This window comes from Littorina saxatilis, linkage group LG2, assembly GCF_037325665.1.
Source record: "Littorina saxatilis isolate snail1 linkage group LG2, US_GU_Lsax_2.0, whole genome shotgun sequence".
Lineage (NCBI taxonomy): Eukaryota > Metazoa > Mollusca > Gastropoda > Littorinimorpha > Littorinidae > Littorina > Littorina saxatilis.
This window is the reverse complement of record NC_090246.1, coordinates 13,598,918-13,623,564: the sequence shown is the minus strand read 5'-3', so window position 1 is coordinate 13,623,564 and position 24,647 is coordinate 13,598,918. Positions and strand designations below refer to the sequence as shown.

The 24,647-nt window shown below is 43.2% G+C and overlaps 1 protein-coding gene and 1 pseudogene across 4 annotated transcripts in view; both read left to right on the top strand.

Moving 5' to 3' along the window:
• Nucleotides 1–24,647, top strand: part of LOC138958243 (vacuolar protein sorting-associated protein 8 homolog) — a 63,587-nt gene that overhangs the window by 18,058 nt on the left and 20,882 nt on the right. For 2 of the 4 annotated variants that reach the window (XM_070329354.1, XM_070329351.1), the window contains exons 15-29: nucleotides 1,098–1,208; nucleotides 2,773–2,910; nucleotides 4,563–4,655; nucleotides 5,157–5,192; nucleotides 9,874–9,920; nucleotides 10,098–10,320; nucleotides 11,935–12,076; nucleotides 12,505–12,547; nucleotides 12,885–13,003; nucleotides 14,377–14,450; nucleotides 15,217–15,251; nucleotides 15,665–15,731; nucleotides 16,620–16,712; nucleotides 17,374–17,513; nucleotides 19,060–19,144. In XM_070329354.1, the coding sequence (XP_070185455.1) occupies nucleotides 1,098–1,208; nucleotides 2,773–2,910; nucleotides 4,563–4,655; nucleotides 5,157–5,192; nucleotides 9,874–9,920; nucleotides 10,098–10,320; nucleotides 11,935–12,076; nucleotides 12,505–12,547; nucleotides 12,885–13,003; nucleotides 14,377–14,450; nucleotides 15,217–15,251; nucleotides 15,665–15,731; nucleotides 16,620–16,712; nucleotides 17,374–17,513; nucleotides 19,060–19,144 (1,446 nt within the window). The remainder of the gene's footprint in view (nucleotides 1–1,097; nucleotides 1,209–2,772; nucleotides 2,911–4,562; nucleotides 4,656–5,156; nucleotides 5,193–9,873; nucleotides 9,921–10,097; nucleotides 10,321–11,934; nucleotides 12,077–12,504; nucleotides 12,548–12,884; nucleotides 13,004–14,376; nucleotides 14,451–15,216; nucleotides 15,252–15,664; nucleotides 15,732–16,619; nucleotides 16,713–17,373; nucleotides 17,514–19,059; nucleotides 19,145–24,647) is intronic. The other 2 variants (XM_070329353.1, XM_070329355.1) reach the window with 1 other exon arrangement.
• Nucleotides 20,053–20,171, top strand: LOC138960512 (5S ribosomal RNA; annotated as a pseudogene).

The window sequence follows — 24,647 nt, the reverse complement described above, 5'->3', positions numbered from 1 at the left end:
TGTTTCTGAGCCTGCACATGAACTTGACCCTTGTCCGTCCTGGCCTGGATTCGAACCCGTGACTCAAGGATTACAATTTCAGTGCTCTACCAACTGAGCTACCCAGCTTCCACTCGTGTACTGTGTCTGTTATGTTAGCCCTTGGCATTCTTATGTTAGTAAGCCCTGCTCAGTGTTTCCATAACACATCTCTTGCATGCTCACAATCATACCATTAATGCAAACTCTTGGTAAGTCATGTCAGCTCTACGGCCATATTATCGTGGAAGCGTAGACAGCTGATTTTCTCCCCACGCCAAGTTGGCTGCTGTCTTCCGTCTTCGGTGGTTGAGGTTCTTACTCAGGGTTGCCTCCTCCCCAAGAGTAGCTGCCTTGCTGGGCTATCCAGTCCACTCTACCCGGGTTTGTTGTAGAAGTTTTCCTTCTCGTAGCCTTTGCCTTTCCCAAGGCGCACACAAGGCAGTGCGGGTTTTGAAATCGGAGTTGTCCTTCTCCTACATGAGCGACCATCCAAGGTTGACGAGCCCCATCTGCCCGAAGCAGCTGGTTTTAAGGCGCCAGGGACCCGCCTGCATCCCTTCTCCTGTTAGTCGAAGACAGGGACCGCCACGTGAAGGCAAGGAGCTGGATTTGACTGTCAGAGGTGTTTGGAGACACGAAGCCATATGGAGCATTTCTTGGGAAGTAGGCGCTTATCTCTACTTCCACCCCGGCAAAACAGTCCTTGGGCCTCCATGTCAGCTCTAAAATTGACAGCCATTTTGAGAGTTCTTATTGGAGTTTACGTAAAAGGATTTCATTAAATAAGATAGAGTGTCATAAGCCTTTTGGAATGACTGCAAGTGCTGTTTAAAGAGGTAGGTTTTGAGGGCAGATTTGAAGGACAGGATTGATTGGGAATGACGGACACCTTGTGGAGGTATAACAGATCATCAAGAGGCTTGATGTGGGTACATGTGCGTGATTTTATGTCAATACTCGTAGGTGATCCTATGTTTTAACTTTTTTTTCTTGAATAACAATGTGTATGTATACGCGCATGTGTCTGTGTCTGTCATTCTTGTTTGTATGCACACATCTGTATGTGTGTGTTTCAGGCGTACGCAGGGGAACAAGCGTGTTACCAGTCGGTGGTCAGTCACGGGGGTCAGGTTTTCTTGCTGGGCACCAAGGCCGTCCACATCTACACTCTGCGCAGCTGGAAAGAGGTCAGTCTAACCCCCCCCTCCCCCCCTCCCCCCCCCTTTCCCCTCCCCCGTCAACTCTCAAGTCATCTTATAAATATTTAATTTTAACTGTATTATTTTTGAATCAAAAAACAAGAAAGGTAGGTTGTTGGAACGTTTGTTATTGACAAAACAATACATAATAATACCATAATAAGTGAATGTATTGTTTTGTCAATAACAAACGTTCCAACAACCTACCTTTCTTGTTTTTTTATTCTGAATTTTGGAACGTTGGCAGTCTCTTTGTTTTTGGATTTGTATTATTTTTGATGTCGTCTTAGAAATTGATTGCAAATGCTAAAGATATGAAAGGCATATTTATGTCTGAAACCAAGTCTTTTAGCTGCTTTGAGTCAAAGATTGCTTGACCAAAATTTCAATCAATTTGGTGGAAAAACGAGGTTGTGACGTACAGTGCCACCTCAACTTTCACCAAAAGCCAGATATGACATCATCAAATACTTCTCTTTTTACATTTAGTCAAGTTTTGACTAAATGTTTTAACGTAGAGGGGGGAATCGAGACGAGGGTCGTGGTGTATGTGCGTGTGTGTGTGTGTCTGTCTGTGTGTGTGTGTGTGTGTAGAGCGATTCAGACTAAACTACTGGACCGATCTTTATGAAATTTGACATGAGAGTTCCTGGGTATGAAATCCCCGAACGTTTTTTTTCATTTTTTTGATAAATGTCTTTGATGACGTCATATCCAGCTTTTTGTAAAAGTTGAGGCGACACTGTCACACCCTCATTTTTCAACCAAATTGGTTGAAATTTTGGTCGGGTAATGTTCGACGAAGCCCGGACTTCGGTATTGCATTTCAGCTTGGTGGCTTAAAAATTAATTAATGACTTTGGTCATTAAAAATCTGAAAATTGTAAAAAAAATATGTTTTTTATAAAACGATCCAAATTTACGTTTATCTTATTCTCCGTCATTTGCTGATTCCAAAAACATATAAATATGTTATATTCGGATTCTTCTTCTTCTTCGTACGACGGTTGTGTCAGGCTCGGAATCTGGAGGATGCCATGAACATGGACGTTCTTTCCAGGTCCTCCAGTGCTCCCCACATTTTGGTCCTCAGATCTGTTTGGTCAGGCCATGTCTGGATATATTTGGTTTAAAAACAAGCTCTGAAAATTAAATATATAAAAATTATTATCAAAATTAAATTTTCCAAATCAATTTAAAAACACTTTCATCTTATTCCTTGTCGGTTCCTGATTCCAAAAACATATAGATATGATATGTTTGGATTAAAAACACGCTCAGAAAGTTAAAACGAAGAGAGGTACAGAAAAGCGAGCTATCCTTCCCAGCGCAACTACTACCCCGCTCTTCTTGTCAATTTCACTGCCTATTCCGTGAGCGGTGGACTGACGATGCTACGAGTATACGGTCTTGCTGCGTTGCATTGCGTTCAGTTTCATTCTGTGAGTTCGACAGCTACTTGACTAAATGTTGTATTTTCGCCTTACGCGACTTGTTTTTGTTTGAATTGTTCTTGTGAGTTAAACCAACCCTTTGTGTTGTGTCACTGCAGCGCATTGACGTCATGGTCAAAGGTAACCACTACCAGGACGCACTTGCCCTGGCTCTCTCGTTCTACGAGGGCAAGGCCAAGGCTGTCATCGGTCTCCCGTCATCCCACAGCAAGCGATCACAAGTGGTTTCTCAGCTGGTATGTCCAATTAGTGAGCTGTTTTTACAGCAACAGCTAGAAGTAGTGGAAGTGGAGGGGGAGGTCTCTTGAGCAAGGGGAAGACCCATAGAGAATCTATCTATACATATAAATAAAAGAGACTGTCTGTCTGTGTGTGTGTCTGTGGTCGCCATACCTCTGAGATGGCAAGAGGCAGGAACAAGATAGTGTGCACGTACACTCCCTAGGTGCCACAGATGTGCACCTGGGTTTTAGTTTCTTGATTCATTGTTTCCTTTCTCAGATTATGGACCTCCTATATGGTGCAAGACCAGTTCAGTGCCTACTGTTCACCTGTAGCAAGCACATCATGCCAGTGATATTAGAGACTTGCTATTGCTCCTATGAGGGGAAGAAATGAAGAATGAAAAATTAACTGGACAGTTCCGGAAATTTCTAGAAGGTAAGGGAGATAACTCTTTTTTGTCTGTGGTCGCCATACCTCTGAGATGGCAAGAGGCAGGAACAAGATAGTGTGCACGTACACTCCCTAGGTGCCGCAGATGTGCACCTGGGTTTTAGTTTCTTGATTCATTGTTTCCTTTCTCAGATTATGGACCTCCCATTTATTGAATACAGCCTATATGGTGCAAGACCAGTTCAGTGCCTACTGTTCACCTGTAGCAAGCACATCATGCCAGTGATATTAGAGACTTGCTATTGCTCCTATGAGGGGAAGAAATGAAGAATGAAAAATTAACTGGACAGTTCCGGAAATTTCTAGAAGGTAAGGGAGATAACTGTTCACCTGTAGCAAGCACATCATGCCAGTGATATTAGAGACTTGCTATTGCTCCTATGAGGGGAAGAAATGAAGAATGAAAAATTAACTGGACAGTTCCGGAAATTTCTAGAAGGTAAGGGAGATAACTCTTTTTTGTCTGTGGTCGCCATACCTCTGAGATGGCAAGAGGCAGGAACAAGATAGTGTGCACGTACACTCCCTAGGTGCCGCAGATGTGCACCTGGGTTTTAGTTTTTTGATTTATTGTTTCCTTTCTCAGATTATGGACCTCCCATTTATTGAATACAGCCTATATGGTACAAGACCAGTTCAGTGCCTACTGTTCACCTGTAGCAAGCACATCATGCCAGTGATATTAGAGACTCGCTATTGCTCCTATGAGGGGAAGAAATGAAGAATGAAAAATTAACTGGACAGTTCCGGAAATGTCTAGAAGGTAAGGGAGATAACTCTTTTTTTGTATCCAATCAAAGGAGGTAAAGCTACTGATAATGGGATAGCGAGCGTCTTAAATTGCTACAGGGCTCCGCTTACTCCCGGGCGAAGCCGGGCTTAACTGCTAGTGAAGAGAATAAAAGGAAAGAGGCAATGGTGAGGTATAACACTTTGGTTGTTGTTGTTTTTTGTCATGTACAAGAAAATTCAGATACCTCTTTGAGTTTTTGCTTTTGTTGCGGGTGCGTGTTTGTGTATGCATATATATATGTGAGTGTGTGTGTCAGTGAGTGGGGGGTGGGGGGGGGGGGGGGCATGTGTATGGATCCATGCAAACACGTGCAAATACATGTGTGTGTGTGGGGAGCTATGTCATGACTGTTTTGCTCAATAGCTTTACATGTTTATACATGTATAACCTGTTTCACACTTTCCATGTGTTTGTGTTCAGATGATGGACATCCTGTTTGACTTCGTGGACCTGTCCATGACGAAACTGTGTCCTGAGAAAGGCAAGATAGAGGAGCTGGAAGACTATTACCAGGTTGTTACACACACACACACACACACACACACACACACACACACACACACACACACACACACACACACACACACACACACACACACACACACACACACACACACACACACACACACACACAGACAGTAACACACACACACACACACACACACACACAGAGTCACACTCACACACATGCACACACACACATGCAAACACATGCATGCAGTCACACGCACACACACACACACACACACACACACACACACACACACACACACACACACACACACACACACACACACACACAAACAAACGCACACACAGAAACAGTACACTCCATCATTATCATCATCAACATTATCATCATCATCATAATCAACACCATCATCATCGTCATCATAACTCACTGATTAAATTACACAGACCCCGCTACCAAATGGTATTATTTGATGTTACCAAATATTCACATGATCATGGTAAAAAGGCACTCTGTTGATCGTTTTATGGATTTTCACAAAGGGGTCTCCCTTGAACAGAGCAGGAGTGTACTTCTCGGTATGTTGAATAAAAAGTAGAGAGCTTACAGGATATTTTTGTAGAATTTCCATCTTAATCATTGAGTTGGCACTACAGTGTAAACAACCCTTTTACAACCTCCAAACATCTGAGAAAAGTAGGCCTGAAAGGAAGAGAAGTCATAATGTTGGGGTAAATTTACAGAGGTTCAAATCAGAAATCTGAGAAAACAGGGAGAGAGTCTTAAATTGGGGGGGGGGTCTTCAAGAAATCTCTTTTGCCAGTTAAGTAAGAGAGAGCAGTAAATCTAATACAGTGATGCCTCCACCCCCCACCCCCCTCCCTCCCCCCTCCCCCGACTTTTAAGACCCTACTTTCTCAGATTTTCTGTTCATAGCTAATGTGTACATTAACAAACAAAATTGATGACTCTCGTTGGTTTAAGATCTGCTTTTCTCAGATGTTTTGCACATGTAGCAATAAAAGGGGGTACCAGTCTGCAGCATCTTGATCGCACTTAGAAGTCGCTAACGCTGAGCAATCTGCACATGAAGAATACACATCAGACAGTGGTCTTTGAAATTCATTTCTGCTTCTTCTAACCCTGGTTGATCTTATCAACTGTTGTACAGTGGAACCCCCTTTTAAGACTTCCACAAATCTGAGAAAATTGGGACTTTCAAAGGAGGGAGTCGTAAAATGGAGGTAAATTTAATCAATCAATCAATCAATATGAGGCTTATATCACGCGTATTTCGTGGGTACAGTTCTAAGCGCAGGGATTTATTTATTTTTTTAATTTTTATTTTATGCAATTTATATTGCGCACATATTCAAGGCGCAGGGATTTTATTTACAGAGGTTATGAACAGAAAATCTGAGAAAACAGGGTCTTAAACAAGAGAGAGTCTTAAACAAGAGGAGGTCTTAAATTGTGTGGGTCTTAAACGAGGGGTTCCACTGCATAGTGATTCAGCTTGCAGTTAGTGCTACAGGAAGCTTGTTGATCCGTTTATTGAAGCCTTGATTTTGTGCCAGAAAGTGGAGCACAGTGCCTTTAGTTTTGAACCATCTTTATTAATAAATTCTTCTTTATTTCTGCAGACAAGCGTTACTTAAAATCATACCATTATCTTATTTTTCGACTAATCGTGGTTTCTGGTTGCTTCCTCTAACTGCATGGTGTGTGTACAAAATACAGAGCTCGGTAAGCAAAGCCAAGGTACTGAGACATCTATGAACCCTTGTAGACGTGCACATCCTCTGCCAAGCTGTTCGGTGTCTGTGTGTGTGTGTGTGTGTGTGTGTGCGTGCTTAGTTTTTGTGCTCCTTATCACCACACACATTGTCACTGACACCTACGACCTATGTGTTGTTGATTTTTTCTTCTTGGTAGTTTGTGATATGATGTGAGTACAAAAATATGTTCATGTAAGTGCAAATTTGAAGGGGGTGAAAATGAATCCATGCAAATACAGATAGACTGCTTACGTTCCAAAAATCAGAGTAAAAAGACAAGAATGGTAGGTTATTGGAACGTTTAAGTATTGACAAAACAAAACGTTACATTTACAGTAGTCGACCCGGTAGTCTTTTAAGCAGACGGACAGACCAACACTTATGGTACAGATAAGGAACTGATCGCAAAATGTGTGTGTGCGTGCGCGTGTGTGTGTGTGTGTGTGTGTGTGTGTGTGTGTGTGTGTGTGTGTGTGTGTGTGTGTGTGTGTGTGTGTGTGTGTGTGTGTGTGTGTGTGTGTGTGTGTGTGTGTGTGTTTGTGTGTGTGTGTGTGTGTGTGTGTGTGTGTGTGTTTGTGTGCATGCAACCATGGATAGGTGTGTATATTAGAACTTGTGTTTGTGTCTGCATTTTGTTTGTATTTTATATTTGTTGTCATTGTTTTAAAATCTGTGTTTTGGAGACATGAGTCAGTAGAAAGAGAGAGAGCAAGAGAGTTTGTTTAACGATACATTGGGTATTGGGTATCATATATGACTTGGCCTTCAGTTGACTTTGAGAATGTCTGTGTCTGTGTCCGTGTGTCTCTGTATGCTCATATATTTTTCAATTGGTCAGCATCTTGTTGTGAAGATATTAGCATCCCCTACTCCAAAATAGTTTTGTTTGCTTTTATTGTTTTGTACACTTTTTTTTTTAACACATAATTATATATTTATTTTAATACAAGTGTAATAATGTTTAATGTCATAGTCAGCACGTAGCAGCATGAAGGTACCTGTAGTAAGTTTACATGTGTGACTTCCGTTCATCTATATATCTTCTTTGTGTTTGGCCTAGTATTTTTCGTATACCTGCGTTTCAATCGTATGATTACAATCTATTATATTGATTCATATCTGCACATCCAGCATAGTGTTATGATTTCATATAAACACAAACATTAATAAACATTAAAGCATGTGTGTACTGTCATTAATTTTCTACAGTTGAATCCCCCTTTTAAGGCCTCCAAAAATCTGAGAAAATCAGGTCATAAAATAGAGGTAGTCTTGAAATGGGGGTAAATTTACAGACGTTGAGAACAAAAGATCTGAAAAATCAAGGTCTTTAGAGAGAGATAAGTCTTAAAATGGGGGTAAATTTACAGACGTTGAGAACAAAAGATCTGAAAAATCAAGGTCTTTGAAGGGGGGTAGTCTTTCAAATCGAAGGTTCTAAAATGAGGGTTTGGCTGTATTGAGTTCTTCCCTTGTTTTCCCGGCTTTATATCCCAATCACGCAAATGCCCATCTGACTTGCCCTTCCCAGATGATATGCACTGAAGTAGAGAGTCACGAAGGCGTTCGGCTTTCACACAGTTTTGCAGTGTGTTTTGTTCTTACAAATTAGCTACTTTTGAAACATGATTGTGTGTGATTTGTTTGCATACATGCATTGTGCATTATTTTATTACAATCATATCCGTTATCACATGGCCGAGGTTTCAGAGAATGAGAACATAATTATTTCCACTTGAACACACACCGAAAATCTTCAGCCTGTCTGCGTTCTGTGTAGACTCAATTTTACGCTGAATTAATTTTTCATGTTGACACTGGCATCAGTTACAAAGTGAATTCATTAAGAATGTCCCAAATCTGCCAGGCCATTGAAGTTGGGGTATATATATATTTGTGTTCAAGACAGTGTAATTGATGTGTCCCGTTATTATTCTATGTGTTCAAGTTGATGTGTCGCCGTTATTATTCCATGTGAAAGCCAGATCTGTGGTGTCTGCCATGAAGGAATACATGATAAGGATTGTATCTTTAACGAGGTAGACAAACAACGAGAATTGATAGAGACATTAGTTTAAAATTTGAGAAGGTGTGCTCTTTCTGCGGAGAGTAATTAATTCAACTAAATGTAGTTGCAGTGGCTGTAAGAAAAAAAAATGTACTTGATTGGTTCTTTCTGTTGTTGCATGTTAGACTGCTACATACAGTTTCTTTTTGATATAGACTTGTGATCCAATTTTGTATCATCCTAATGTGTCCATAATTTCTTTACCCCCTCGTCCCCAATTCAATACTAACTCAGATCACCTTACTATCATTTGTATTCAGAGCACTTGAGTCATTAATCCAAACTGATTTTGTGTACAAACTGGGGTTTGTAAGTATTTAGTTTTACTAGATTAATAGAAATTATTTGTGCACGTGGCATAATAGATATTGTCAGGGAGCAGACTAATGTTATTCTAAATGATGATGTTCGGAAGTACCTATGTCGAGTTATTATAGGTTGTGGAAGACTTGCTTTTTCTTGGAAACATTGAGGCAAATAAACCCATGTGATATTGGAGTCACGCCATCGACATATCGATGAAATTGTATAGCTCCCATCTGTGTTTTCTGCATAGCCCACTCAATTCTATGCTCTTTTTGTTCAAAAATGTGCATGCACATCAGAGCTGACTATTCAATGTTGATGCAATATCACATGACTCAACAGATCGCCGACCATGTGTTTGGACACACAGCTCACTAGTGTTCAGCCTACAATACAATGTCACGTGGATTTTTTCCCTCAATGTTTTAAGGAAAAGCAACTCTTCCACAACCTACTAAAACCCGACAGAGTTATTTCTGGAATTCTGGAATTCGTGAATTACATGTGCAGTGAGGATGAATAAAGGATCAAACTTGGAACATGCAGTATAGCTTTTTTTCTGCTTTGAAATACAGTGGTAAAAGTTAGCCTGTATCTGAAGTGACATTTTGTTTGCCCAAATCTGATGTGGAAATTGTGTGTAATAACTTGTATGCATAGTCATTGCTATGCTTCATTGGTGAAGGGTCTTTTATTATACCTAAATAACACATTTTCCTCTCTCTCTCTTTCTCTCTCTCTCTTTCTCTCTCTCTCTCTCTCTCTCTCTTTCTCTCTCTCTCTCCTCTCTCTCTCTCTCTCTCTCTCTCTCTCTCTCTCTCTCTCTCTCTCTCTCTCTCTCTCTCTCTCTCTCTCTCTCTCTCTCTCTCTCTCTCTCTCTCTCTCTCTCTCTCTCTCTCTCTCTCTCTCTCTCTCTCTCTCTGGGATAGTTGTTTTATTTCACTATTTAATTGGATTTTATCATGTGAGTGTGTGTGTAGGGGGGGGGTGTCAGTGTGTGTTCGTTTTGCATTGTACATTGCTGTGAGCTCTGGCAAGAAGGGGCGATTGACAAGTGTTCATTATTATTATTATTAAAGCAATAATATTTATTCTTTCTTTCTGCAGGAAATCGTTCCAGTCTGTGTAGACTACTGCCTTGACCTGAAGAAAACGTGAGTTGTATTTGTATTTTTTTTGTGTGCAAAAAATGAACTCGCGTATGAGCCATAACAAAAGATTTCTCAGTACATGTGTCTTTCTCTAAACAGAATTTTGGCTGTGAATTGTCTTGAATTTAAAAATTACATCAAATAAAACCTAAAAATAATTTCTCGTTTTGTGCTTTCAAGGGATGTCCTGTTTGGCCGAATCTACGAGCGGTTTGCAGTGGACGTGATCGCCAAGGGAACGTTCCTGGAGTGCCTGGAGCCCTACATACAGACTGACCGCTTGACTGCCATCCCCCCGGCTGTCATGAAGGACTTTGTTGACCACTACGAGTCGCGCGGCATGCTGGACAGTGTGGAGTCGTGTGTCGTGCACCTGGACATCGCAAGTCTCGACATTCATCAGGTACACAGGTCTTGTACATAGGGCAGGAAGATAGCTCAGTCGGTAGCCGCGCTGGCTTGAAACCACTTGTCGCTGTCGGCATGGGTTCATTTGCAAGTCTCGACTTTCATCAGGTACACTGGTCTTGTACACAGGGCAGGGAGACCGCTCAGTCGGTAGCCGCGATGGCTTGAAACCACTTGTCGCTATTGGCATCAGTTCATTCGTAAGTCTCGACATTCATTGGGTACACTGGTCTTGTTCTCTACATTACTGACTATTCAAGTTTAACATCCTCTAAGACCAGTTGGCCTATATTGGGACAGGTATTCGTAATACGCTGAGGATATGGTGTGATACAGACCTGTGCACATCTACGGTTTCTCCGTAATTTCTCCGATTTTTATCTGCAGAATACGGTGCTACGGATTTTTAATTAAAATTCCGAAATTACAATGTTTTACTCCAAAAACAAATTGTTGTACTTTTTTTCTGTTTTAAGATGTTTTGACCAATTAGTTGGCCGTTGCGCTGAAAAGACGTTTTTTCGATTTACCGGAAGCGCGCGTGTTATCAGCATTGAGTCTTTGTTCTTAGACTTAGTTTGTCCAGCGTGAAACATGGAATAGAAAAAAAGAGTGCGAGATTCAGATAGTGAAGAGGAGACACCAGCTCTGTCACCAAAGAAGAAGAAAACGGCACAACAGTGCTGGAAGTCCAGTTATTCTCAAGACAACCTGGAGATCGTAAAATCCAGGCCAATGATGTTTTCCGCCATGTGTCTGGTTCGAAGCACAAAGGCAACAAGAAAAGCTTGCAAGCACAGCCAGCCATCACTGGATTTGTTTAAGAAGGAAGATTCAGTCTCCCATTCTACTGCGTCATAGTGTTTCAGTTTGTGTGCTTTGTGAGCAGAATTATGTTTTGAACTATCGTTCCAGCTTACTACTGAAACATTTTAAAAACTACTAAAATTTGGTTTGTTTACTACTGATGAGCGTTTTGAGTGTGCACAGGTCTGTGTGATAATTTAACGCAAAGAAGCCCATGCACTCTGGCTGCCTTCTTTGCTTGCCTCGTCAAAGTATCGAGGTACTATCATGATAATGAGAGTCGAGACATGATGCATGCTTGTCTTTGTGTTTTCCAAGCCCTGAGACTTTCGCTGTGAGTTTGGGATCTTTTTCATGTGCATGTGTGCACACAGGGGTGTTCAGACACCAAAGAGAGTCTGCACAAAGTTGTCTCTGAGAAATAAATCTCTCAGCCTTTACGTTCAGAGTGCTGACAATTTTGTTTTTTTGTTTTTTTGCAGCTTGATCTTGTATCTGATCTCCCAGGTCAACTAGTCCTTCATGTGTACATGCAAGCACAAGAACAAGTGCCTGTGGAAAAGATCCTGTAATCCATGTCAGAGTTCGGTGGGTTATAGAAACACAAATATACCCATCATGCTTCCCCCGAAAGAGGCGTATGGCTGCCTGAATGGCAGGGTAAAAACGTTCATACACATAAAAACACACTTGTGCAAAACATGAGTGAACGTAGGAGTGTCAGCCCATGAACGAAGAAGTAGAAGGAGAAGATCTTCTTATTTATAGCACTGTGGACTAATGTGGTTGTGATGGTGACCAGGTGGTGAACCTGTGCTGGAGCCACAGCCTGTACGATGCCATCATTTACGTGTACACGCGCGGCATGCACGACTACACCTCCCCCCTGGAACAACTCCTCGCTCAGCTAGGCGCCGCCGTCAGCAGGGGCAAGCAACTCACAGGTAAAACGACCCCTTCCCCCCAACCACCCCCCCACCCCCCCTCCCATCTGTTTCTGTCTGTCAGTGAAAAGACACTCGTGATCTGGCTGCATGCAACCAATCACTCACCTCACATTACCAATATTGATTGGAGAAATGTTCTCACAATGTACTTGGGAGTTGCAGGCCATGAACTAAGGAGATGAAGAAAGAAGAAAGTGGGGAACATAATCAGTATGCTAAATGCTACTGAGGTCTTTGTGTGGACCTTTTAATTGCTTCTGAATTTAGACAAAAGCACGTGTATAGTAATGTATTTCCAGTGATCCACATTGAAAAACTACATCACTGAAACTAAACGCATTGCAGAAGGTATGCAGAAGGTAGACATCAAATATTATAGCATCTCAAAGAATATTGGACATAAGACCTAAACATTTGCCTTGCAGATAATCAGATCAGACTGGGAAACAAGCTCTTGGTCTACATCAGGTGAGAAGTGTTGTTGAATTTCTTTTTCTGAATAGTTTTGTTGATACATGTATCAGTTTTGGTTTGGTGGTGGTGGTAACCTAATTAAGCACAACTGTTTGTGTATGTGTGTGTGTGTGTGTCTCTCTCTCTTTGTGTGTTTGTGTGTGTGTGTGTGTGTGTGTGTCTCTCTCTCTTTGTGTGTGTGTCTTTGTTCTGTCTTCTCTTTTAATGTGTATTATCATTCCTCATAGATGTCTAAATATATGTGTGTGTAATTCTCTTTCTGCCTGCCTACCTGCTTGTTCTTTCTGATTGTCTGTTTGCCGGTCAGTCTGTACCTCTATGTGTGTTACAGCTGTTGCCTGGCAGGCCGGGCCTACCCCATGGGGGACATTCCCAGTGACCAGGAGTCCATGGTGAAGGACGAGGTGTTCAAGTGCATCACTATGTTGCACACCAAGGACCACCCTGAAAGTAAGTCTGCCTCATGACAGGACGTGTGTGTGTGTGTGTGTGTGTGTGTGTGTGTGTGTGTGTGTGTGTGTGTGTGTGTGTGTGTGTGTGTGTGTGTGTGTGTGTGTGTACCATGGTGAAGGATGAGGTCTTCAAGTGCATCACCATGCTGCACACTAAGAACCACCCAGAAAGTCAGTCTGCCTGATGACAGGATTCTTGAGCTGGTTTCATGGACTTGCGGTTGTCACACTAACAGTTGGACCACGTACCGCTTTCACTGCAGTTGTCTAAACACAGTGCTGGGAAGGGTAGCTTTGTAATTGGGCATCTCCATGTGCGAAGATGCACAGTCAGTCGAATGTATTGTTTTCATGAAACACAATTTCGTCCGATTACTGCATTTTACGCATTCAACTGCAGTTGGTCGACTGTGTTGCTGGCCCATGAAATCGACCCCTGATGAATATCTTGCAGTTTTATGCTAAGACAAAGAAATAACTGTCTCAGAACAATTAGGTACTACAGGCGTCAGGTGAGAAGTACTAGAACAACATAGCAATACAAAAATGTACTCAGCAAAAAACAAACACAACCAATGTTTTATTGCTCATGTTTGTATTTGCATGGAGAGGACATATTATTTTTATCTTGTTGTGTGTTCATAATTGTACAGTTGTTAACCTTCCTGGCAAAACTGATTCATGCATGTTTTCACTTGGTTTTGATAGATGCAAAATACAGAACTGGCAGGGTTGTGGTTTAAATTATTTATTTGTTTCTCTTCATGTAATCATGTTATAATCAGAATTATGATCAACATTACAAGAGTTATAGTCTGTTTAGGAAAGTTTTATTCACTGGGAAGCAAACAATGTATAATTTGTTGATATCACACCAAGTACTTATTCTTTGATGATACATCACAGTATAATAATAATAATAATAATACGAATATTTATAACGCGCACATATCTCACCAACAGGCGACTCAAGGCGCACATACACTCATTCACACACACGGAGACTTAAAGTCACCAACACACACACCATCAACCATTAAAATATGTACAGTTATTCAGGGTGGGATGGGGTGGGCAGTGTAGAATGCATGGATTATGTGGAAAAAAGGAATGTCTTGAGTGCAGATTTGAATGATTCGAGGGACTGTTGTTGACGGAGGGGGAGAGGTAAAGTGTGTTCCATTGGCTAGGTGCTTGGAAAGAAAATGAGCGTTGACCTGCTGTTTTGAGTTTGGTGTGGGGGATGTTGAGCTTGAGGGAGTCGGCAGATGATCTGAGTATAATGAAGATTGCACGTTTTGTTTACACGCCTCCAACTTTTTAAAAAGGAGTTATACAGTTAGTTATTGAGAAGTGAATGCTTGCTTGCAGGTGAGTCTGCTTACCCACACCTGAGGACACTGCTTCAATTTGACACCAGGGAGTTCCTCAACGTTCTGGCACTGGTGAGCTCTAGCTTCTTTGGGTTCCACGGGGAGGGGATATAGCTCAGTTGGTAGCGCGCTGGATTTGTATTCAGTTGGCCGCTGTCAGCGTGAGTTTGATCCCAGGTTCGGCGGAAATTTATTTCACAGAGTCAACTTTGTGTGCAGACTCTCTTCGGTGTCCGAACCTCCCCCCGTGTACACTACATTGGGTGTGCACGTTAAAGATCCCACGATTGACAAAAGGGTCTTTCCTGGCAAAATTGCTTAGGCACAGTTAATAATTGTCTACCTATACCCGTGTGACTTGGAATAATAGGCCGTCAAAGATAAATATGCGCCGAAATGGCTGCAATCTACTGGCCATATAAAATTTTATCTCACACGGCATCACTGCAGAGCGCCTAGAACTGTACCCACGGAATATGCGCAATATAAGACTCATTGATTGATATGTTCATGTTCTTTAACCTCTTGGCATTACAGTATGGATCACCAGTATTTATACCCAGCTACTGTTTTGGAAAGACTTTCTATGTAACTTTTGCTGTCAGGTTGTGAAAACTGGCATCAGTGGGTTGAACGTTGCCCAGGGAACATTTTTGAATTGGTTTGGCATTATTGACAGTATTATTCCGCAAGGTCTTGTTATATTAACACCAGAGAGTATTCAAAAGAGACTTATAGCCATTTTAAGTGCATGCATTTGAGCACGTGCTTTTGAATTTCTTGAATTTTTGAAAGGCTAGTTTAGATTTATGTCTTTCTGTTTGTCCTTTGTTCACAGGCTTTTGAAGAACCTGAATTCAATGATGAAGCTGGGTAAGTAAATACTCTGTCACATGTTTTCATAGTAGTGATACATTTCTGAGAGAAACTGTGCCATTGTGTGTAGATACTGAGGCATCCTCTTTGGCCATTTATCACACAGCTATACAAAAAAAATTAAAAATGCTTACCATGCTTAAAAGAATTTAAAAAAGAAAGGGTTTCTTCTTCTTCTTCTTCTTCTTCTTCTTCATCTGCGTTCATGACCTGAAACTCCCACGTTCACTTGTGGTCTTTTTGCACGAGTGGGGTTTGTATGACTGTTTTTACCCCGCCGTTTAGACAGCTATATGCTGGTTTCGGTGGGGAAAAAAAGGTTTGTTTTAGATCACCTTATTAAATTTTGTCCACCTTTTGCGGACATTGGTAATGAACTTGTGTCAAGTGGTGTGCATTCTTTGTTTCAGGATCCAGAGGCGACAAAGAGTGGTGGATATCCTGCTGCAGGTTATGGTGGAAAGCATTGGCTTTTCTGTAAGTGTTGAACTTTTCTCACACTTTTGTTGTTGTTTGTTTGTTTGTTTGTTTGTTTGCTTTATAGGTTGTATCCCTGTCCTTATGGCCTTGCTTTTTTTGTTTCCTAGCTGTTTATTTTTGAAGCTGCAGTTTCATTCTTCAAGTTTTATGGATATACTTATTATGCACACCACGTTTTCAATAAGTTATCACCACCTGCCCGGCACCAGGGCTGGGGTGCATGAAGCCAAAGTGTGTGGGAGCCAGCCAGTCTGATTGGATAAAATCATCACAAATCTCAATGTCAACCAATCAGACCCCGCGGCTGGCTCCCACTCACATGGGTGGCAACCCCCCGCGGGTTAGGGGGAAGAATTTACCCGATGCTCTCCAGCATGTCGTAAGAGGCAACTAACGGATTCTGTTTCTCCTTTTATCCTTGTTTAGTGTTTCTTGTATAGAATATAGTCAATGTTTGTAAAGATTTTAGTCAAGCAGTATGTAAGAAATGTTAAGTCCTTTGTACTGGAAACTTGCATTCTCCCAGTAAGGTCATATATTGTACTACGTTGCAAGCCCCTGGAGCAATTGTTTGATTAGTGCTTTTGTGAACAAGAAACAATTAACAAGTGGCTCTATCCCATCCCCCCCCCCTTTCCCCGTCGCGATATAACCTTGAACGGTTGAAAGCGACGTTAAACACCAAATAAAGGAAAAAACATGGGTGGCACCCACTTTCGCTTTGTGCATCTCAGCCAATTGGTCACAGCCGCTCACAGGTATCAAGTAAATCCAGAGACCAGAGGTTTGTAGACCTGTATCACATTTTGCAGTTGTCTGCCTTTAGCATGGAGATAGGACATCCTCTGAGGACTTTTCTTATGAAGATTATGCTATGGTTTTCAGCCTACACAAGTTGGAGTACTGTTCACATTCCTGGCAAGACAGATGGCTCGACACGAAAACACCATCATCGTTAACAGAGTTCTCTTCGAACAGGTAAATGGTCTGGATTTGTTCATACCGCTAATGGCCCTACAGAGAGGTTGTAAGGCTTCGTTCAGCTCCTTGCTCAATCATGTTTTACTGATTATCTTAGATTTATTACGCACAAATGAGAATCTGTTTGTAGAAGAGAAAATTTAGCTATGAGCGGATAGAAGGATAATGCGGTAGGTTTAAGGTGAAGATAATAGATGCGAAACAGAGAGAGAGAGAGAGATTTAATATCAATCTAGGTAAGTTGTGGTGAACTAGGTTACATAGAAAGTAATCGGGTGCTTTTTGCGCTTAGCTATTACAACAGTAAATGGAAAAGCCCTTGAAAACAGAATTTATCAGTTCAATTTTAGAATGCTGAGAACGAGTATTGTTCCTGGTTAGAACCCTGAATGGGTATTGTTTCTGGTTGGAACCCTGAATGGGTATTGTTCCTGGTTAGAACCCTGCATGAGTATTGTTCCTGGTTAGAACCCTGAATGAGTATTGTTCCTGGTTAGAACCCTGAATGAGTATTGTTCCTGGTTAGAACCCTAAATGTGTATTGTCCCTGGTTAGAACCCTAAACCTGAATGGGTATTAATATTTATTGTTCCTGGTTAGAACCCTGAATGGGAATTGTCCCCAGTGGAACCAACAGTGGTTTTTGTCTGGTTGACAGGTGCTGGAATTCCTGTCCAACCCGGCAGACGAGTCTCGCCATGAGGAACGACAGCAAGCGCTCATGGAACTCATCCATGCTGGGGGTCTGGCTCAGTTCGATGAAACACGGCTTCTGCGACTGGCAGAAAATGCCAAATTGTAAGTTCTGTCTGTGTCATTGACTTCATTTCATTTCATTTCATACTTTGTTGTCTCATTTGATTTAAAAAATGCTTTATTTCTGTTTACATGGTTGTAAAATTGACATACCGTATTTGACAGATTACAAGACGCACCGTTTTATAAGCCGCACCCCCGACTTTTAACCAAAAAATTGGGACGAGCCACGTATAGGCCGCGTCACTATATTAGCCGGCGTCGAAAAAAAATAATCAGATCGTGTAAATCAATCAAAACAACCAGGCAAACGAAAGTACGATATTTGGCGAAATCGGCTCCGAGAATAAACAAGTGAAACAAAGAAGAAAAGTGAAAAAGTTTGAAGGAAAATATCACACACACAATTGTAACCAACACACACATGTAGTCCCGCCCGGAATAAGCTTTTTTTGGGATGATTTACGACTTTTGTGCACATTTCGAGCAGACGAAAACACAACATGGCGGCTCTCACTCCTCCAACTATCGCGAGACACAAAAAAACGAAATCTCGCGCGCGCGAGATCCTGATACATCCGGTGTTTCTCTGTACGCTATCTTGTCACGACGACTTGTTGACAAACGAAGATTCGCGAAAGAAAGAGAAAAGCGCCGAGTCTTGAGTAGAGAGCTAATAAAGTACCGGTAATCGCTAATCGAGCGAAATGAAAATCCGCGGCGACTTCCATTAGGTGAATGTTATTCAAGTTTACGTAACGTTTTAGCCGCATCTTTTTATAAGCCGCAATGCGATTTTTTTTTAAAAGAAGTCGCGGCTTGTAGTCCGTCAAATATGGTAAGTGTGAAAACAACAACCAACCTAGGGCTTATAATGGTGTCTTCAAAACATGTTTACAATAAGAAATAAATGAACAGATGGCAGACTGTCAGGTTATTTGCATACAGCAGTCAACCAATTAAACAGAGAAATATCAAAATTTGTCATCTCTTTTCTGGGAAATGTGGGTCACTTCCTCCTGACCTAAAGCTAGCAGCAACAAGAGTCACGCCACCCAGGCGTGTGCATGTTTAGATGTGATCAGCCACCTGCACTTCTGGTACAATGACTGAGGTTGTTTACATGCCATAGCAGTGACACTGGGATAGGACATGGATTCTGTCTCTCTATCATTGTAAACATGTTGTGGATTAGATGTAGAACTTCCCTGCGGTGTATCAGAGGAAGCACAGACACATTCATTATCAGAAGCACACAAAACTCTTTCTGGTTTAGGTGCAGAACTTCCCGGGGGTTTCTCAGAGGAAACACGGACACAGACACATCCATAATCAGATGCAAACACATCACTTTCTTGTTAAGGTGTAGCACTTACCTGCCGCCTCTTTATAGAGAAAACGCAGACACAGCTACAGACGCATCAAATGTAGCACTGTGATTTCTTAACTTTAAAAATAACTTGCATGGTCATCATCAGTTTTGCTGCAGTGGTAGTTTTCATGGACAATTGTCTGTTTGTTCATTTTTTCCTAAACATGACTCTGTTTATAGACAAGTTTTTAATTTGTTTATTACTTTTAACAACAGCTACCGGGTGTGCGAGTACCTGTACGAGAAGAGGCGAGAATACCACAACATTCTGCTCTGCTACATCAAGGACCCAGCCAGGAGGGTGAGTCACTCTGCAGGAAAAGCCAAAACAGTCCGATGGGTGTTTGTATATACCCCCCGCGGGTTAGGGGGAAGAATTTACCCGATGCTCCCCAGCATGTCGTAAGAGGCGACTAACGGATTCTGTTTCTCCTTTTACCCTTGTTAAGTGTTTCTTGTATAGAATATAGTCAATTTTTGTAAAGATTTTAGTCAAGCAGTATGTAAGAAATGTTAAGTCCTTTGTACTGGAAACTTGCATTAAATTACATATCTTACCCAACTCACATATAGCAATTAACCCTGGTTCAGTGCTGGTATCGCTGTACGCGTCCCCTTGGTAACAAGAAAGACGCCTCTAAAAAAGAGTGACCGAGACCCGTAAGGGTGTCTAGGCCAGCCCGGAAACGAGGCTGCCTTCCGTATGCGCGCGCATACTCCGCCATATGCATCATTCTAAAAACTCAGCGTCAGTGGGACTGGTCGCATTTTATGTACGCTCTGGCTGTTCAGCCTTTGTTACTTAGTCTTTTTGACTTTGTTTCGTTCCTCTTGGTCTCTTCTTGTCATCTGGACTTCGCAACTATGTTGAGGTGAGGTCGTTCCTTGTATTTTGCTTGATTTTGGCAGTTTTGTTGGCCGTATTTTGGACTTGCGATGTTTCTCAGAAATTTTTTCGTGAGTCGTTTTTCCGTCATGGCTGACAATGCTAAGAAGAGGGCAGCTTCTTAATAGGTAGCTGCTGTGCCCTTTTCTCCTTAGAAAGCTTTTAGGAAGTCTAAACTATCCGGTCTATGTCCGTTTCTGTTGTAGATTCTCTTGCTAAAAATCTTTGGATGTGTTGATTGTTTTACCCGCTAAGCCGGTAGACAAGTCCGCTTGCAGTTTGTTTACTACACTGGTGACTATTCCGGAACCCCCATTTTGCCGGCCAACGGCCTCGCCACGTTGTTAGCACCGGTTCTCGTCCTTTCATCGAAGTTAAGCAACGTCGGGCCCGGTTAGTTCTTGGATGGGTGACCGCCTGTGAACACCGGGTGCAGTGGCCACCCTTGTTTTAAGCCTACGGATTAGTCCGGGCTCGGTGTTAAACATGTTGTTATTGGGCTTGCGTCTGTAGACGTGGCCTCTTTGCTTTTGACTTTAAGTTCACAGGTTTCTGCTTTGGCAGCTGGCACTTCGTCATCAAAGGCAGAACTACGTGCTCTCCCGGCCGGGGTTGCTGTGTGTTCTTCTCTGGACAGTGGTCGTTCGTCCCCTGCTGTGACATTATGTGGGGAGTTCACGGTCTCCGGCGTCTGTCCTTCTTCACAAGGTATGTGTACTCCACGTGAGCGTTGTCTTGAGGGAGTAGCCTCGGGTCTCATCCCAGGTGAAAGTTCTGAAACATCGGCTGATATCCACCGCTTAGTCGGGGTGTCAGTGGGTGCTAAGGGCCCTGACAAGCGAACATGTGTTCGCCACGTGAGCGTTGTCTTGAGGGAGTAGCCTCGGGTCTCATCCCAGGTGAAAGTTCTGAAACATCGGCTGATATCCACCGCTTAGTCGGGGTGTCAGTGGGTGCTAAGGGCCCTGACAAGCGAACTGATGTTCCTATTCTTCCCGCCTCGTCAGTAGACTGTGGTCAGGTTGAAAGGCATCTGCTTCCGCCCAGGGGGCAGGAAGGGGTGCGTCCACGGTGGTGGACGACATCCAGCTTACTTGCCGTTCAAGTTGTCCAAACGCCGTGACGCGGGCAGCGGAAAACGGCATTTAAGTTTTTTGGAAGTTGGTGGACCGCGAAAGGCGGGGGTCACCTTCCTGATTGCGACTGCGAGCATGAAGGAAAGGATAACGAGGATACTTCCATTTGAGGGTGCGTCCACGGGGATGGACGACACCCAGCTTACTTGCTGTTCAAGTTGTCCAGCGCAGTGGCGTGGGCGGCGGAAAATGGCATTTAAGTTTTGTGAAGGTTGGTGGACCGCGAAAGGCGGGGGTCACCTTCCTGATTGCGATTGCGAGCATGAAGGAAAGGTTAACGAGAATACCTTCTTATGAGGGTGCGTCCACGGGGATGGACGACACCCAGCTTAACTTGCCGTTCAAGTTGTCCAGCGCAGTGACGTGGTCGACGGAAAATGGCATTTAAGTATTGTGGAAGTTGGTGGACCGCGAAAGGCGGGGGTCACCTTCCCGATTGCGATTGCGAGCATGAAGGGGAGGATGACGAAGATACTTCCATATGAGGGTGCGTTCACGGGGATGGACGACACCCAGCTTAACTTGCCGTTCAGGTTGTCCAGCGCAGTGACGTGGGCGGCGGATAACGGCATTTAAGTTTTGACTGGAGGGGGGTGGTTGAGAGCAAAGCTTTACTTCCTCCACCTCTATCCGGTTTGTTGGCTTCTGGAAGTTCGGAGGAACAGGATGTTCACTTCAGCTTCCGGTAATCGTTGTCCATTGCCCTGGAGTTGGCAAAGGGCCGCGTGTAGCCGGGTTCTCCGGTGAAAGTGGTGTACGTTCGCAGGAGGTAGCAAGCTTTGTGCGGTGAAGTGTTGAAACCGTGTCTGTTCTTCCGCTTTCTGGCGCACGTTCAGCAGCGGCTAAGAGCCCTAGGCAACGTAAGCTTCCGCCCTGGGGGCAGGAAGTTGGTGGGCTGGGTGATTCTTGGGTTGACCATGCGAGTCTCTCTGGGGGTCACTTTCCTACCTTTGATACCGAGCAGGGGGGCAGGAAGCGAGCAGTAGGGCTGATTCCTTGTTGGAGATTTAGTCTAGCATGGAGTCAGCTTCCGGATTGCACGGAGGTGCATGAAGGCTGTTCAGATTTAGGTGCTCCTGTTTTTCTGTTAAGCACTGATTTTAGGTTCTGTTTCAAGTTAGCAAGTGCAGTGGCGCTCGCAGCTGAAATGGTTCGAGGTACAACGGGATCGTCCGGTGTGTTTCTGTGCAACCGGTTGGTCCTGATGTTTACTTATCCACGGCCTGTTGCGCTTTCGCTTTTGCGGCTGTGACTTCTGGGTGCAGGACGGGATATCCTTCTACTGTTAACACTGTGGTGTTGGTGGTCGGCACTTTTCAGCTTTTGGCTTCTGGTTCCGTTTCTGCGGTTCCTTTGCCTTTTTTACAGGCTGTTTTCACTTTCTCTTCCAGTCTTCCAGCTGGCGTGAGTCAGGTGGATGGAGATCTGGCATGGTGTTATGACGTTTGAAACTTTTCAAAACTTTTCCGATTGTTGGCAAGTTTTTGCCTTATCGGGATGGGTGACTGGTTCTCATCATTTCGATGTTCGTTATGATGCTGGAACAAGAGGAGGAAATGGGGAGGCTCATACTTCAGCTGTGTCGCGGTTCGCGGCATTTTGTAGTTGGTTTGAGCTTTCTGAGGAGAATCTTCGAGTGTTAAGTTCTTAGATCCTCTGGCGGGGTCATCTTGTTCTTGCGGAAGTTTTCGCAAGCGAGTCTTCTTTGTCACCACTACATTTGTGGGCAACGCACGACTATTTGCCTGTGGTGGTGGTGGTGCTTTAGCTTGTTTCTTACGCCCAAGTAGCGTGTCACTCGCGGAGCGCTTTCTGTAGGCTTCGGGTAACTCCAAGCTTAAGGACTTAGGTTCTCTTGCTTTTCGTTCTATGGAACCGCCCTCGGGTTTGGTGATGGCGATAGCAAGGAGAGACTGTCTGTTAGATCAAGGTCTCCTAGCTCTGGGAGATTGCGGCATCTTTTCTTTATGATTGGCTCGTTCGAACGAAACTTGCTTTTAGTCTCTCGCTCGGGCGGTTACGTTTAACAGGTTATCTTTGTGGTCCGACTGGACTCGTATACAAAGATTTTACTTTGCCGTTTTTTACCTGAGAGTAAGCCTCTGCCCTTTAAGTATTATTCTGTTGGCTAGAGGTTAATCTCTTTCTTGTTTGAAAGGTCTCTTTTTGAGCCCGCTTCTAGGCACGCGGGTTCTCTAACTAAGAGAATCTCACGGTAAAAAGAAAGCGCAGGGCAGGTCTTGGCTGTTTTTCGTTTCCAAACGAAAAGCTTCAGGCTGGCTGTTATCCACTTTGGGTTGGGGCTCCATACCCTCGCTTTCACAGGGCTCTTTTTGAGTTAGTTTGTGCGACCTGTTGGTCGCACAGTACGGGTCTTTGCAATCTTGGTTTCCAGACCTCTTTAGGCTGGCAAGAAGGCATCTTTGCTTTCTCACATCGGAATTACTTGAATGTTTGCTGTAAGGGTTCACTTGAGTTACTTAGGGGCTTCTGCCTCAACTCTGGATTTGGTTCAGAGTTTCTGTGTTCTATGCAGAAGGTTTTTTCTGGCTAGGTTTGCTATGGACAGCTTTTTGGGGAAAGACTGATCTATGGTTCTTAGGGTTCCTTCAAATTTTCTGGCAAGTAAGCAGAATTTGGAGAATCCAGCTTTGTGCACATTTTAAACCTTTTAGCAATATTCTGGCTCCTCCAGAGCCATATTTAGCCTTTTGATCATTTCGAGTTCAATGATTTGTCTAGCTTGCATGGATCTTTTCAGATTGTTGATTCTAACAGCTCTTGTTCTTATTTTGCAACTCCGTCGCTTTTTAACCCTGAACGGTTAGAAACGACGTTAAACACTGGTTAAGGATAGAAAGTTTTTCTATCGACTTTGTGGAGGTAATGACTTACTTAAGTCAACCTTAGCTTTATAGACTGCCACATTGTTTAGGCATGCCTTCAAGTGTTGGCAAGGAATTAAAAGGGGGGGGGAGCAGTCAGTCCTCTCTCTTCGGGTGGCGCGGACTCAACTTTCCTCTCTTGAGCAAGTTTATTGCTCTTGGAGATCCTGATGTACATTTTTGTCCGTTAGAGCCCTCGGCAGATTTCTGTTTCGGACTGTGCACTCTCGTTTGGAGACTCAGAAACTTCTTTTTATCTCATTCATCATGGTACGGTTTAGAGATATGTCGAAAGTCTCGTTAGCCGAGTGGGTCTCCACCATAGCTAGGCAAGCTCTTGGCTGGTGGCAGAGTCAGGCAGGGAATGGCAGGGCAGTCCTGCCCTTTACTACAGCCAGGCCTCATGAGGCAAAAGATTGGGCTTCCACTCTAGTTGATCTTCATTTTAATCTCCTGGCGGAAGTTCTTGAGTCGGCTTACTGGCTTTCTTGAAAGGTTCTTCATTGATGTCTTTCTCAGGGATTTCTATGCCTTGAGACAGGATGCGTTTCTGGGTTACCTGCTCGGGTAGAGGCAGGACAAAATCTCGATTCCTATTTGGGAAAGTGCCCTCCAACCTTTAGTAGCAATCTGCTATATGTGAGTTGGGTAAGATATGTAATTTAATTAAAAATTTTAGTAATAAATTTTCATTTGATTAATATACTTACCCAACTCACATCGTTTATTCCCTCCCGCCTCCCCGCTGTGGGGTTATATATGTCTAAAAAAGAAGTGAGTTGGGCTTCGTTTTAGAATGATGCATATGGCGGAGTATGCGCGCGCATACGGAAGGCAGCCTCGTTTCCGGGCTGGCCTAGACACCCTTACGGGTCTCGGTCACTCTTTTTTAGAGGC